This window comes from Artibeus jamaicensis, unplaced genomic scaffold (genome assembly GCF_021234435.1).
Source record: "Artibeus jamaicensis isolate MK-2021 breed Jamaican fruit bat unplaced genomic scaffold, CSHL_Jam_final contig_490, whole genome shotgun sequence".
NCBI classification, from domain to species: domain Eukaryota; kingdom Metazoa; phylum Chordata; class Mammalia; order Chiroptera; family Phyllostomidae; genus Artibeus; species Artibeus jamaicensis.
This window is the reverse complement of record NW_026521861.1, coordinates 4,328,005-4,343,702: the sequence shown is the minus strand read 5'-3', so window position 1 is coordinate 4,343,702 and position 15,698 is coordinate 4,328,005. Positions and strand designations below refer to the sequence as shown.

General features: G+C 40.6%; 1 protein-coding gene across 1 annotated transcript in view; it reads right to left on the bottom strand.

Moving 5' to 3' along the window:
• Positions 1 to 15,698, bottom strand: part of SORCS3 (sortilin related VPS10 domain containing receptor 3) — a 559,312-nt gene that overhangs the window by 256,097 nt on the left and 287,517 nt on the right. The window contains exon 4 of the mRNA XM_037159520.2: positions 6,352 to 6,510. Within this exon, the coding sequence (XP_037015415.2) occupies positions 6,352 to 6,510 (159 nt within the window). The remainder of the gene's footprint in view (positions 1 to 6,351; positions 6,511 to 15,698) is intronic.

The following is a 15,698-nucleotide window of genomic DNA, read 5'->3' as shown; positions in this document are numbered from 1 at the left end:
TAGTCTAATCTTCTAATGTTAAGATTTTTTAAAATTTTCTTTCTCTGTCATTTACCTCACTTGTTATCTTCTGACCTTTCTTCCAGGAACTCACTGTGTGTCTGTTCCTTCACCAGTTTAGCTAATCATCAATCACTGGCAGGAACTGAATAATGACACTGACTGACAGCACCCCCTGGGGGTGTGGAAGATAATTACTAGAACAGTGCACAAATATTCTTCGATGCCAGTCATGTTGTGCTTCCTGATTAGGGTGCTGGTTTTGTAGGCATATTCAGTATGAAAATTCACTGAGATCATAAAATGTGCACTTTTGTATATGTATATTACACTCTAATTTAGAAGATTTAAAGGCCAACCCTGACTTTAAAAGTACCTGGCTACCGTACCAGGATGAGTGGTCAAGATGGAGACAGAGACTGGAAGGAGGACAGAAGGTGCGTTCAGGTCAGACAGAGAAGATCAAGAACCAGAAAGACCCGCAAAGGGAAAAACAGGCAGAAAAATCCCTGAGTCCACGCATGGCGACAAGGTCACGCCATGGAGAAAGCAGGTGTGGAAGAACACGGAAGCTGCTGCGCAGCTGCACCTTGCCCACCACGGCAGCCACAGTCACCCCCTTCACCAACACCCTGCCAGGGCCGCGTTTCCACCATTGGAGCCTAACTGCTTTGAGAAAGATGCCATTGGGAAAAGGTCCCTGAGTACCCTTCTCAGTGTGTGTGTGTGTGTGTGTGTGTGTGTAGCATCTTCCATTATTTTAGCAAATGTTCTTTTTCCTAAAAGAAGTGTGTCAGGTTACCAAAACGGACACCTAAAAGGTAGGGGCAGGGAACAGAAAGTGTGAGGCATGACAGGGAAAAAGCAGGCTTGCTTTTCCCTATGACAAAGGCCACAATTTTGCTGAAGATTGTTCCTTTGAGCTAATGTTCTCACAGCAATGTTGCCACAGGTGGAGATCCTTATGGCCCCACCCCCACTGAATGCAAGTTAATAGGGTAGATTAAACCACTTATTTTATTCAGAACTCAGCTCAAATAGATTAATAGTGACATGTGAATAACACAGGGTGTGCTCATTCTTCTTAACTAAAAAAACACGTCCATTCTTGGTCCACTATTTTTGTTTTCACCTACAGAAAAGTGGCCTCATGGAAACTGGTGTTTCTATGGTGATGAAGCTAGTACATCCCCACTGTATTGATGAGACATTGTAAGAGCAGTCAGCTTGTCATAGGTGAGTAGCGCTATTGATTTTTTTTCTCTTAAATGATACGCAAATGGTTTTACAGGCACAGGAGAGGACTTAAAGGAAATGCACTGCTTTTCTTTAAATATAAAAGTGCTCTTCAGTCCTACTCTTATTCCATGAGCGATAAGCTTCAAAACCATGGTCAGCCCTAGTTAATCCCCAGCAGGTGGGGGAGACAGGACACCAGCTTCTGCCATAGCTACTGAGGAAAATTATCATCACCTACTAATACCAGAGGCTCTGAATACAATTACACTTCTAATCTGAGGGTTTATATGAGAATTTAAGTGAAAGAAACAGTTTCTTTTTTATCCAGCATTTCAGAAGCAAAGGTTTAAACATCCTTTCATATTTCCAAGCCCTCCGGACACCAGATACACTGTAATTCACCAGTAACCTGTGCATGTGGACCGTGGAGCCCCGGTTGGATCCAACCAACCAGCAAAGCCCACATGCAAGCACCATCATCTCCTCCGCAGTACACCCTGTTTCGCCAGTGACCATGCCTCAAATTGCATCAGCTTCTTAACCAGCTTGTCGGTCTGACAGCTGCTATTGAACTTGGCTGGTTAAAGACCATCAAAAAACACAACAAAGCAAAACCAAACCATAGCTGCACACTCACCTCTCCAACTACTGTAACAGCAACCTGTCATTAATGTACTAGTGCTTCAGAAAGTGGTTTTTACACAGAAATTATTGGCAATTCCAGATCAGGCTAGCCCAGAAGTGTCTGAAAACCAGTAAAATTTGAAATCCCACCAAATTCCTCAACTCTGATCTCCAAAGCCAGTCCTATTTGTTCAAGTTTCATTTTGCCAAGAAGAGGAATGATAATAAAGAGCTTTGCAATCCCACCTCTCACATAGAAAAATAGCTATGTTGTCCTCCATCTCTGGTGGAAGCCCCCTGTGCCGTGTTTGTATCTGGGAACACGTAAGCACATGCCCATTAAAAAAAACTGCACTGAGTCTCTTGTCAAAATGAGGGATGTTTAAACATCCAGCTTTCTATAATGAGAACAACACCTACTTATTTAGAAGATTTTAATGTCCTCAGACCCTATCTCAAAATCTTTCAAAAATTCTCCGTTTTAGTAAGAGCGCTGAGCCCTCCAACTAATCCCAAGCATCACAAGATAAGCTGCTTCAGTCATCAGTGAGGCAATGGCCTGCTGAACACAAAAAAGAACCCTGTCTCCTAAATAGCAGGTAAACATTCAGCCCTCAAAAGATGTTTCTAGGGCTTTGGTGAGGAAGGGAAGGTAGGACAGAGGAGGGCAGGGAAGGAGGGTTTTTTGTTTTGTTTTGTTTTTGCTTCTTAATTTCCAGTTTGGTCAACCATAACCTATTACTTTTGCTGGTTGTTTTTCAATCACAAAAATTCTCATAAAGCACCTCCAAAGATCCAAAGATTCTTACCCAAGAAAGAATCTCTTGTCTTTACTAAGCACTGAGTCCTTTTATATTGAAATGCAGGAGCTGGCACAGAAACTGGCAGGAATTGGGATTCTCCTAGGATGGTCAGAATGAAAAGACTTGGTCAAAAACCCAGGTCAAGCTGAGCAGGAAACAGAAAGGATTTTGCTATATTGGGACACAACAGAACTGGAAAGGTATGGCACTCCAAATGGGTCAAGTACAAGGTGCATTTGCTTCCTACCTCCCCACCCCTTTGAAGTTTTGGAAGTTGGAAGCTCAGAAGACCTTAACCCACAATCTGACCTTCACCAGTGCAACGTAACCATGTTTTCCAGTTGACTCAAAAGTTGCCCTGAGGCACACAGGACACAGCACTGTGTGCATCTCTCAATTTTTAGGTACAATTTTGTTCTACCCAGAAGGTATAAGCTTCGTTCTCCAGCAGCGCTTTTACCAGGTGAAATCTCCTGGAAGGTCTCCTGCTGCTTTGGGATAGCAATTTGGAGGGTAAAGCAATTGAATGTGATCCCTTTAAAATATCATTCAATTAGGTCTTTTGTAATACATACAGCAGAACAAGACAGCCTTACCGATCCTAAAAAAAAAAATCACTAGTGCATTTCATCAAAGGCACAATAATGAAAACATTGATTTCACTCCTCACCACAAACATCTCCCTTTGATGCTGCAGTTACCTTAACCCTAGCACTTTTCATTTTCCCTGGAAGAAGCCAGCTGCCTCAATGCAAGCACATCAGAGAAGGCTTCAGACTGAAATAAGACAATTGTATATCAAGCTCAACTCCCCTTACATCTTCATTTGCTGCTGTACAGCATCATTCTCCTGGACTCTAAACCGATAAATCACCTCGAAATAAAGAAAAACTTCCACAATGTGGATGACTGGGTCTAGGTGTTTTATGTCATCTCTGCAAATGTTGCCAGGGGCATCATCTGTCTCCTCATACCATTTATTTAAAAGAACGACAGGGCACCGGTTAGAAACTTTATGGGCCTGAAGAACAGTCAGCGACTTTACACAGAAGGTGACAACAAGAAACAGTGCCCGAGGAACAGTCTGTCCAGAAGTGCACAGTGTGTTTAAGAAAATCCATCAGCACCACCATCACATTTCCAAATACTTGTACTAAGTAAAAAGCAGCCACTAAGTTGAAAATATTTTGAATGCATTTTACCTACAGGTACGTACCTACTGGTAGGTATGTCTTGAGCAACCACTAAGTCTGAAAATATTTTGTATGCATTTTACCTACAGGTACGTACCTACTGGTAGGTATGTCTTGAGCAACCACTAAGTCTGAAAATATTTTGTAGGCATTTTACCTACAGGTAAGTACCTACAGGTAGGTACATCTTGAGCAACACCGCAACCACTCTCAGTGCTGTGGTGATGGACAGGAAGGATACTCCTTCTAGATACACACAAGGCACACTGCCTTTGGTTCATTGACCTGTCATAAGATGTCTGTTGCTTCAAACCCATTGGTAGCTTGTCTCTGTATAAATAAAAACATGATTCAGGAGTTCTGAGCTCCTAAATTACCATCTGGCCATTTAATAATCCAAGTAATTTATTTTTTTCATCACAGCATCAAAATTCCTAAATATATTGAACATTTACACTCACAGACTGTCTGACATTTGGCTAAGTCTTTTATACAATATCCACTTGATGCCATGAAAGAAATGTATTTGCAACGGCTTTTGCTCTGCAAATGTCATGTAGTTGTCCTTGGGGGATTGCATTAAGTGCCTGATGCCCACCTCAAGGCTCCATTAATGAGAGATACAAAGGTTATGTTGAAATCATTGTTCAAAGGTGCTGACACCACACGTGCATGTACACACACACACACACACACACTCACTTACCACTCCCATTTACAATCCCATATTCAAATATACACTGAAAAGCAACTACTTCAGGATTCAAGAGAGAATAAAGAAGCTATTTCAACCAAGTTTATTCTGTGGATCTCTCTATTTAAGACAGTGCTTGGAATTTTCCATTTCCTTACATTAATTGACTCTACAGCATTATTATATCCTAGTTTGACATCAAGTACTGTACAAAGGTTCTGGAGATTGCAGAAAATGTGAAGATGAATCATCTAACGTCCATTTTCTTAAGTATAAGTTGATCAATCATAGGGGATTGGTTACCATAACGTGTATGCATTCTTCCACTAATTAGGCCACTTATCACACATTTACTGAGCACTTACTAAGTACCAGGCACTGTGCTCGGGTCTGATGCTACAACAGTAAGTACAAACAGAGACGGCCCTATATTCCTGGAGTTTTCTATCTAGTGAGGAATGCAGATAATCCAAAAATCGCATAAATTAATTGTAAAATCTCAATTATGACAGTACTCTGAAAGGGTATTAGTGCTCTTTGTCACCATGCTATGAGGAAGAGCATCACGGAGAACGTAACTTTGTCAGAGGTTTAGGGAAGATACCCTGAGGACGTGATAGGAGCTCTGACATATGGCAGTGATGAGGTTTCCTTTAGGGAAGAAGATTCCAGGCCCAGGAAATGGAGTGAGGAAGACAGCTGAAGTGAGGGTCTGAAGGAAAACATTCAAGAGGAGGCGACGACAGTGAGTCGAGAAGGAGAAGGAGGAACCAGACCAGGTGCTGACACATCCTACTGAGGACTGTGGTCTTTCTTCTTTGAGCAATGAGAAAATAAAGAAGTTGTAAAAAGGTAATAAATCATAAGATCTACATTTGGAAAATGTATTGTTTAGGTAACAGTATGAGCACAGTGGAAGAGGCTCTGGCCATAATTCAAATGACACCAGTAACCTGTATTTGAATGGCAGTGGTATTAGAAAGGAGGCATGGAATCCAGAGAGAGTTAGAAGTAAGATTTGATGGTGGTTACAGATGGTGGGTTAGGACTACAAGGAAGTATTAAGCACACCTCCTAAATTTCTGACTTTTACAACTAACTGGCTACAATTAGGAAATACTGGAAGAGAACCAGCTATGTTGGGGTAAAATCAATAGTTCATTTTTGGAATATGTTGAATCAAGAGGCTTCTGAGACTGTAAGAGACAAGACCAAGTACATGACCAGAATATATGGAGGTGGAACTCAAAGAGAAGGACTTATTGGCCCATGATATCCTGAATGTACTTACAGAAAATAACAAAACAGACACGGTTAAAGCTTTTCTTTTTTTGCTAAACTCAGAACAATAGTATATTCAAATTTTATCAAATCAAGGCAGCATTGTGTGATATAATGCACCCTAGTCTTGAAATCGAACAATATGCATTCAAATCTTGGCTCCTCCACCTACTAGCTGGTACATTTCAACAGCCTTGTTTACTACAGCCACTATAAAATTATTATGAGTCCACATTTCCTATTTACTTCACAGGGTAAAGGTGAAGTAAGTAAAGTTACAGAGAAAATCATCTTGAACCTATAAAATAATAAAGAACTTTGCCAATAAATGAAAGATACCTTCTACGTGTTTTGATAATAAAGAGTAGACAGGAAGGTTAGCTGCTAAAAACAAAATCAACTTTGTTTGGAATAATGAAATGTCAGTGAATCCCTCAAATTTGGATGCAATAAGCAAGTGCTTTTCACCAAGTGGTACCCAGGTGAAAGGATGTGAATAAAAACAGTGTTTGTTCACCTTTTGGTCCAGGCTGTAGGCCAGCACCCAGTCCTCTTGCTTGGGATGAAAGAGCAGACTCTGGATATAAAAGGTGAGCCGGTATTTCTGATAAGTTGCACCTTCATCTGAGCTGATCAATATGCTGCTCTCCATTTCAGGATCACTAAGAAGCATGATCTAAAAATAAAAAGGAGAGAGGAGAAAACATACCCAGAGTTAGTGGGAGAGAATAAGTACAAGAAATTAAAGCATAAATATGAAGTCACCTGTACTTGTATATCACTACAGAGAAAGGGGCATCTGGTATCTATACAAAATATTGGCCTTTTCCCCCAATTTAGTCCTTCATTACTGAATTGAGCTGAAATACTGTACAAGATTAGGTTTGCATATAAATAAGGCCTCATCTTAGGGTGTCTCTCTTTTAAGTACACAGAGCATATTCTCATGGTCCTCTCTCCCCTTTCTTCCCTGCTTAATTTTCCATGTCACTCTACATCAAACTATTGCTTTTATCACTTTTTACTCATGAAAAGGATCCCCGTATAATCTCATGTTTGTTTTGTTCTTTCTGAATTGTTCTAGTGATTCGATTGATTTAAGTGGCTTCATGATCCCTTTGTCCTCCTTATTTTCCAAAGCACAAATCCCCAAAGGACCTTGAGGCCAATTCTGCTGCTCAAGAAAGCCTGTCATCCCCAAGCCAGATTGACAGAATGGCGCAGTACAAACGCTTTGACATCAGAGGAAACATGCTGAAACTCAACACTTCTCTTTGCATATTGCATCACCTTGGAAAATGACTTAACCTCCATAGGCCCTGGTTTCCACAACAATTATTGAGTCTGATGACACCCAAACTGGCTTTGAGTGCCTGGTATAATGAATATTCTTGGCAAGTGACAGCTATGATTACTATTTACCTTTTGGTGTTTATTGAACAGCCTCCTTCAGAAGGTGCGATCTGGCTTCTACTTATAGTAATTCAATGATATGGGTCCCACTACAGGTGTCATTGCCTCATTGCCTTTTCAGTGTTTAAATCCACTGAACATGTAGGCGCTCAGGCCTTTCACATAATTAAACTCCTGGGAATCACTGATACCACCAGCAATCCCATCTTTCCTGGGCATTCTCTGCCAGGTACTTGTATGACAAAGTATCTGTGCCGTCTTTCTTTTGGTCACCTCTTCTGAATATTCAACTTTCTGTTATCTTTATTATATGACCATTCCTCAACCCTCGGCTTTGACCTTATTCTCTTTTCACTCAACAAACTGTTTCTCAGTGGCTTCTTCCACTTTTATTTTTCTTTTCCTTAACTACCATCTTTCTGGGGATGGCACATAAATCAAATCTTGAGCCAAGGTCTCCTTCTCTCAGTTTCAGACTTGAAACCCTAGCTTCTTGGAAGATTCTTCTGTTTGGATGTTACCCAAACACCTCAAACTCAACAAGCCCCACAATGTACCCCATCCCAGCCCTATTTTCCCCCCAGTGTTTCCTGCCTGGCTTAGGAAGTATTTCTACCAACCACACATGTGAAGCCAAAAGCCCAAGATTCATTCTTAATTCTGCTTCTCCACTTATGTCCTAAAATTCATCTCTAAGTTCTGAATATTTCACCTACTAAATACTTTGAAATCAGATCCATTCTTTCGCTGTCCACTGTTATCACTTTAGTCCAAATGTGATCATCTCTGTAGTAGATTGCTGTAAAGCATCACTAGCCAATGTCACTGTTTCTGCCCCGTTCCCTGCAATTCACTGTGTACACTGTGCCCAGAACAATCTTTCTATGATACAAATCTGATTCGGACATTCCCCTACTTAAAACCATTCAATGGCTTATCATGTATCCTCCTACATTCTGAAATCCTTAAAATAGCCTGGCATAATCTGCCCTCTGCTTATGTCTCTGGCTTCATTAGCAGCACAGTTCTTTTGACCATTTTTATTCAGCTCAACCCAACTCCTTTGAGTTCCTAATATTTACCAAGTGACTAAATAAGCAAATGAGCTTCTTTCTCCTTGCAGCTTTTCTGTCGTTGCCTAAACTGCTACCAATTGTTGGGGCTACTTCTCCACACGGCCTGAATCATGGTGCCCAACATCTATAGTAAAGCAAAATACATTTTTGTACCTTGTAAAATAAAACTACTAAATAGGAGGATCATTAAAATGTTAGCATAGCATATATTAGTATTATAAAGTAAGCTTTAAAAGAAACTCAGTCCTTTTAACTGTTAATATTCATAGTTTTTTTTTCCCTTTTATTCCTTTACAGTTTCTAAGACCAGTTTACCTTTGCTTTGTCAGACACGTGCTTTGGCTTTATTGAAATAAGTTATTACTAGTTATCAGCAAATTTTTAAGAAATGGATGTATTGTGTATTTTTTCATGCACATGTAAATAATCTAGGACAGCAATTTTCAACATTTTTCATCTCATGGCACATATAAACTAATTACTAAAATTCTGCAGCACATCAAAAAGTAAATATTTATTTTTTGCTGATCTGACAAAAGCTAGGTATAATTTTGTTTCATTCATACTGGAAAGATATTGTTGTGTTAGCTGTTGTCATTTTTTTCATTTGACAATCTAGGGGAAGAAAAGTCAGTATCCCTGACTAAGTAGTCAGGTGTTGCATGTTTAAAAAACTCTTGCAGCAAACCGGTGTGCCGTGACACACTGGTTAAAAATCACTCATCTAGGGGAGAGCTCTCGCGTGGGTTATTCAGAGATAGAATAAATTTCTCCCTGTTTGGCACTATGACAGGGTAAGGATAACTGGGAAAAGCACCGTGACTGCCCTTGAGGAAACCTCAGAGGATGCATTCATGTTCTCGCAGAGCATGAGAGGACAAATGTACTGGGTAAGAATGAGACTTTCATAATCGCCCTTGCTTACTGCACACCACGAAGTGATAGGCTACATAACAAGGCAATGAAATAATTTTTCCCTTGGTGCAGAGAAATTAAACTGCTTATTTTATGCAGGTATAAAGGAGCTGCAGGCCTATGATTTTAATTAGAAGATAAGACTGATGTCATAAACAAACTTTATTTTATGTACCATGAGTTACAATACACTGAATAAGGGTTACCATCAAGTAGCTAGTGCAATGTATCCTCTTCCTCCAGCCCAGTTTCCTTCTGCACACACACACACACACACACACACACTTGCATGCACAAACACAGCAATGAGCACACAAATGCCGCATCCATGTGTGCTCATGTGTGCCTGCATGGACACAGATGCAGCATATATGTGCAAGCGTGCACACGGAAATGAATTTAGATATAAGGCATATTTACACAGTGTGGTGGTTTTAGGGAGCTTTTGTTGGCAAGAGTACATTTTTATTGCAATCTTTCCCTGACATTCTCATCAGAAATCCTTGTATATACTTTGATATCACTGGCAGGGTCTATATTCAGTCCTCGTTTCTGAAAAGAACTGGTGGAAGGGGCATAGCAACCTACATGTGCAGGATTTCTAAAGTGTTGGGCACTTTGCTGGATATTGTATTAACATTGTGTGTGAATTATGTGAAGTGTCATCACTTGCATTTACAGATAGGGAAACCGAGACTCAGAGGAGAAAAAGAAACTTGACTTTGACCTCCTCTGGTAAATACAAGCGCTACCATCTTCCCTTATACACACTAACAGTTGACTGGACCTTGAAACCATATCTTTACCAAGGGCCAAGTAGAAGTCAGAGAAGCAGATCTTCATCAGTTTACTTTAAAGCATCTCTAAGAATTCCACCCCCCCAAAAAAATTCCCTTTCCTTCTCTGACAAATACCTACCCCCAGCCAAGAAGAGATAAAAAGTAAATAAATAAGAATCCACTCCCAACCAAAAAAAAAAAAAGGAATGTTTGTGCTCAAAAAAGAGAAAAAAGGAGGAGACCATGATAGTAACATAAACATAAGAGAGAAAATGCCTCATCAGAAGTTGTCTCTAGATAAAATATGTGTATTGTTTGCTAACATACTACAGATGTAAAAGACAGAAAGTCATCCCAGGTCCACCCACATTTCTGTTGGGAAGCAGGGATTTCAAACACAAATGCCTGAGAGGCAAAGCAGGTACATAGTGAGTGGATCAGGTAAAACCCGACATGGAGTGGTGAGGACTGTGCCAAAATGCAAAGTACCCAGCTTTCCTTAAAATAGTTAAAATTAAATTTTAAACATGTGCCCAAATGAAATATCTGTAGACTGAACTCATGAAGTACTCATGTGGCTCATGTTAATGCTATGACCACTTGTTTCTGCAGAAACCAAGAAATTTACAACCCTTGCTTTCCATTTTAATTACAGGTAGATAGATATAAGACCTATGGCCATGCCTGTGAGTTCTGCATTGACAGGATTTTGACAATGTGTAAAGGAAAGAGTTCCCGTTGGAGATTTCTATTTTGTTTTGTTCTTCTTCTGATTCATTTTGCTTTGATTCTGTACCCAGCTTTCCCGGACATGGATCTGCAGCGGGCGTGCACGTGCCCCGCAGGAGGGGTATTTCCAATCTGGGTCGGCAGAGTCACTAATGGTACAGGGACTCTGGGGACAGGTGCCTTGAGTTCAAGTCCTCAGTCTGCTATCTTATGTGTAAATGCTGAGGATATTATTCACTTTTCCTAATCCATTATCTCATCTATTAAAAAAGCAGATTATAACTGTATGAATTCACAACGCTGCTGAGATCATTAAATGAGAATGATGAAAAGAGCTTAGCCCAGGCCCATAACTGCTGGATAAATATTAACCTTTATCTTTAAATCTCCCAGAATACGAGCCCAACATAATCCAAAACAATGCCCAACAGGTTGGAGACAAATACAAGCAATTCAGAGATTATTTGCCTCCCTGTTGGCTCCCATTGATACAGGCTGCAGGCAAGGAGGCCCCCCCCCCAAAAAAAGATTTGGAATGGTGTCCAGAACTCAAAGTGTATAGGAATATTGGAGAGACATATAAGATGTTAAGATGTCCTCACCCCTTCCCCCCACAGGTGTGAGTTGGGGGAAGGGACACATGGAGCAGGAACATGCAGGGCTGTTTTGTACAGCCACATCCTTGCAGCTAATCCATGGCATGGTCATTTAACATATTTGTAGCCTTTGGTGGGGTCACTTGGATATGTTAAATGGCTGTGGCCAGACTTGGAGCTAGGGGGATGAAGTCACTTCCCCCAAGATGTGGGGGGAAGATAACTGGGGGCAGATAACCCAAGTTATAGTGCCTGTGTGGGAGCTTGGAGAAGATTGGCTCTAGGACATGGGGCCATACCTGCCCAGACTAATGATGGCTGCCCAGACTAACAATGGCAGCCCAGTAAACTTGTAATAATACAGAAATACTGGCAGGTGTAATTGATCATGGGAGGAGTTGGAAATAGGGATACAGAGGAAGATTGGCACAGAGATTTAAAACCCAGACACGGCAGCCATTGAGGGGGAGCCACACGGTTTTAGCAAAGTAAGGGTGAGGGGAGAGCCATGTGGTTTGGGGCAGAGAGAGGACCCCCTCTTGGCGAGGTGAAAGAGGGAGCCACGTGGTTTTGGCAGAGTGCAGACCCCCTCTTTCCCAGGTAAAAGGGAAAACCACGCAGCTTTGCCAGAATGGAGATCCCTGCAGCCAGGTGAAGAAGAAAGACACATGCTTTTGGTGGAGTGAGAACCCCTGCAGCTTTGGTAGAAGAGGCCCACGCAACTTTGGGGTGCCCCCTTTGGCCCCGTGGCCTAGAAAGCAGGAGAGACTTTGACTAGAACTTGTACAAAGAACTCTTGCCAGTGGACTGTGAGAGAGTGCCACATGACTTTGGATTAACTAGAGATCCTGCCTGACACAGCTGATAATACCAGCAGCCTGGAAAAACAGACGTGTACTCTTTTCCTGATTTAAGGTACCCGGAGTTGGGACAGTGGGAGAAGGTAGCGCTGTGTGTGTAGGTGTATACCCTAAAGGACTTTGATATTTTAGTGGAGGTGTTAGGCCTGAATAGCATTAAATAAACATTTCCTTTCCTTTTCACAAATCTCTGGCATTGAGAGATGTCTCTCCAATTGGCGGCAGACAGAAGAGCCCAGTAGATATTAGTATTCTGTCCTTGGGAGAGGCCCCGAGGCTACATTGTTCTGTAGCAGTCTTTGGCATCCCTAGGTGGGCCAAATATTGCCACCCCCTTGGACCTCTTGTTCGGTAACACCATCATTCCTGAATTTGGAGGTTAAAAACGAAAGGGATGGGTGGTGAGGGAAATGGGACATTGCTCTTCAATGGGTATTATTTAAAAAGGGACAACAGACCCAAAATGGAGTCACTTGTGCAAGGCCCTATGTCACCAAACCAAGACTTAATAACCACCCTAATTACAGCCCCAACTTTCCTCAGGAATGTGACCTCTAACCAGCCAACCTGGAACTTCCTGGTCAGCACTAGGAGCCAATCCCCACCCCCATAGACTCTTTCCATTCATTCCCCTGAGAAGGGTGACCTTGCCAGGAAAGAATGCATTCGTTGCTCATAATTTCCTTTGTGTACCCCCTCTGCTTTTAAAAACCTCTCTACTTGCTAGATAGGATACTTCCCAATTCATGAATCTTTTAATAAAGCCAACTGCATATTTAAATTTTACTCAGTTGCATTTTTGTTATTTAACAATATAAATCATCAGCCACACAAGGTGATAAAATTCTAGAGATCTGCTATACAATATTGATCTTTTGGAAGAGCTTGATAACAGGGTAGATTTCACATTATTTGATTTTCCTGACACAATCTTAAAAATGGAAGAGTGGTGTAGAAAAAAACTACATTTTACATTTATTTTGCATAGATTTTAAATCCCTGATAATGTAAGAAAACATGTAATGTAATATACTTTAAGAAAAATACAGTCTATTAACAAATATCAACACTGCCAAAATGAACACCAATCAGTAGGTAACTGTGTCAATTTGCTAAACATTACACAATGGCCACTTTGAATGACAACTCTCACCTCCTCAGTGGGAAGCTCCAGTCCAAGAAGCAACTGAACACACCACTGTCTGAGGAGTGAGAACCTCATACAACTGGTCTTTGTGTATTTGGCCACTCACTACACATGAATTGTCTGTATCTCACATTAGAAATAGACAAGTTTCAGAGTTTACCAACATACAGTTGGTGCAATACCATTTTTTAAATTTTGCAATGCTTTTAGCAGAAAATTCCTGGTAAAGTTCCATAACAGTGGCCCTAATTTAAATGGTGCATTGCACATTGCAAAGGACACAGGAGGAGATTAAGAATCAGGCAGGGGCTTAGTCAACTTACAACTTCAAATTCTGTAAATTTATCTGTGTCTAAAGCCACCAAAACTAGTTTGGAGATGTCGAAATCTTCTCCAGAAAGCTTTCCAGAATACACCCTTCCCTGCTGCTGGCAAGTCACACAATATCATGGATGAATATATCACTTTATTCAGTTCTCACCCTCTCTTTCTCTCCTATGTGCAATTTATAAAATGGAGGTGACTAAATGTTTCTCAGTCCCTCACTCTGCCAGAGACACCAGAAATGCAAAGGAAACAAATGTGACTCCAATGCTTTGAAACCAATTTAGAATAGTAGAAAGTACACTTCCTCTAAGCAGAAAAGGATAAGTACTATAATTGACTGTATAACTGAGTCTTAATGGGAGACCCTTAGCACAGCTTGTACTCAATAACAAATAACAATAAGACCAATAAAGCTCACAAGGAGTATGAGAGATGTTCTTTAGGCTGACCCCAAAACCTACTGACATAATTGATATGTTGTTGAATACTGACTTACACACAAATAGAGCTTTTTATAAATAAGCCTTTCAATCACAATGTTATAATATACCAGCATCCATCACCCAACCCTTCACCTATCTATCTATTTATCTATCTAATATCTCCTCTTATAGCAGGGATTCTCAACTGGGGTGATGGGAGGGGTTGCCCCCAGGGGGCATTTAGCAATATATGGAGATATTTTAATTGTCACAACTGGGGGAAGAGAGGGGAGTTATTGGCATCTAGTGGGTCGAGGCCAGGAATGCTGTTGAACACATCACAGTACACAGCACACAGCACTACTAACAAAGAATTATCCAACACATAACATCAACAATGCCACTGTTGAGAAACCTTGTCCTCATATATACACATATGTATGCATACTATTATGAGGAAAATAGGTAAACGATATATTAATTTTACAGATAGGTCACTGATGTTTATTTGTACTAATATGCAAGTCTCTTTTATCTACTACCATTTATACTTGCCATTCTCTTCGCCATAATCAAACCCCTCACCTTTCCATCTGAATCCATTATATCTACTCATCTTCAGAATTTAACATAAGTATCACCAGTAAAGCAACAATCATGAGGCAAATAAGAAAATAAATCAGCACAAAAACAACAAGAAAAATATATTTCAAAATGGGTAAAGGACTTGAATATCTATTTTTCAAAAAACTATATACCAATGACCAAAAAGGACATAAAATATGCTCAATATCACTTATCACTAGGAAAACGCAAATCAAAACCATTAATGAGATACCATCTCATAGCCATTGGGATGTAAAAGTGGAGAATGTAGTAAGTGTCGGCAAGAATTTTGAGAAACTGGAAGCCTTGTGCATTGTTGGTGGGACAGCAAAATGGTGCAGCTACTGTGGAAAACTGTACGGCACTTCCTCAATAATTGAAAATGAAGCTACAGATGATCCAGCAGGGCCTCAAAGACATACCTGCACATCCATGTTCATAACAGTGTTATTCACAATAGCCAAAAGGTGGAAGCAACCCAACTGTCCTAATTCCTTGATGGTGGAATGGACAAAGGTGGTACATACACACAAAAATACAATATGAATCCACTTAAATGCGATCCCTAGAAGAGTCAAATTCATAGGGATTGACCATAGAATGATGGTTGCCAGGGGCTAGGGGAACAAGGAGCCATTGTTTAATGTCTATAGACTTTTAAGTTTTGAGAGATGAAAAGAGTTCTGGAGTTCAGAAAAGCCCTCATTGAGAAAACAAAATTTTAAAAAGGACATAAGACTCTGATGAGCTGCAACAGAGTGAAGGAGGTAGAGTGTTGCAAATGGGCCAGTGGGTAATACAAGCCCCCAGGTGGTGAGGAAAGCCTTGGGTTTTGAGCAAGGCATTTTGAGCATAGACTATGGTTTGCATTTTCTATACTGTTTTTGTTCTCTATTTCATTCAGTTCTGCTCTAGTTTTTATTATTTCCTTTCTTCTGCTGACTTTTGGTTGCTTTTGTTCTTCCTTTTCTAGTTCTTAAGATGTAATGTTAGG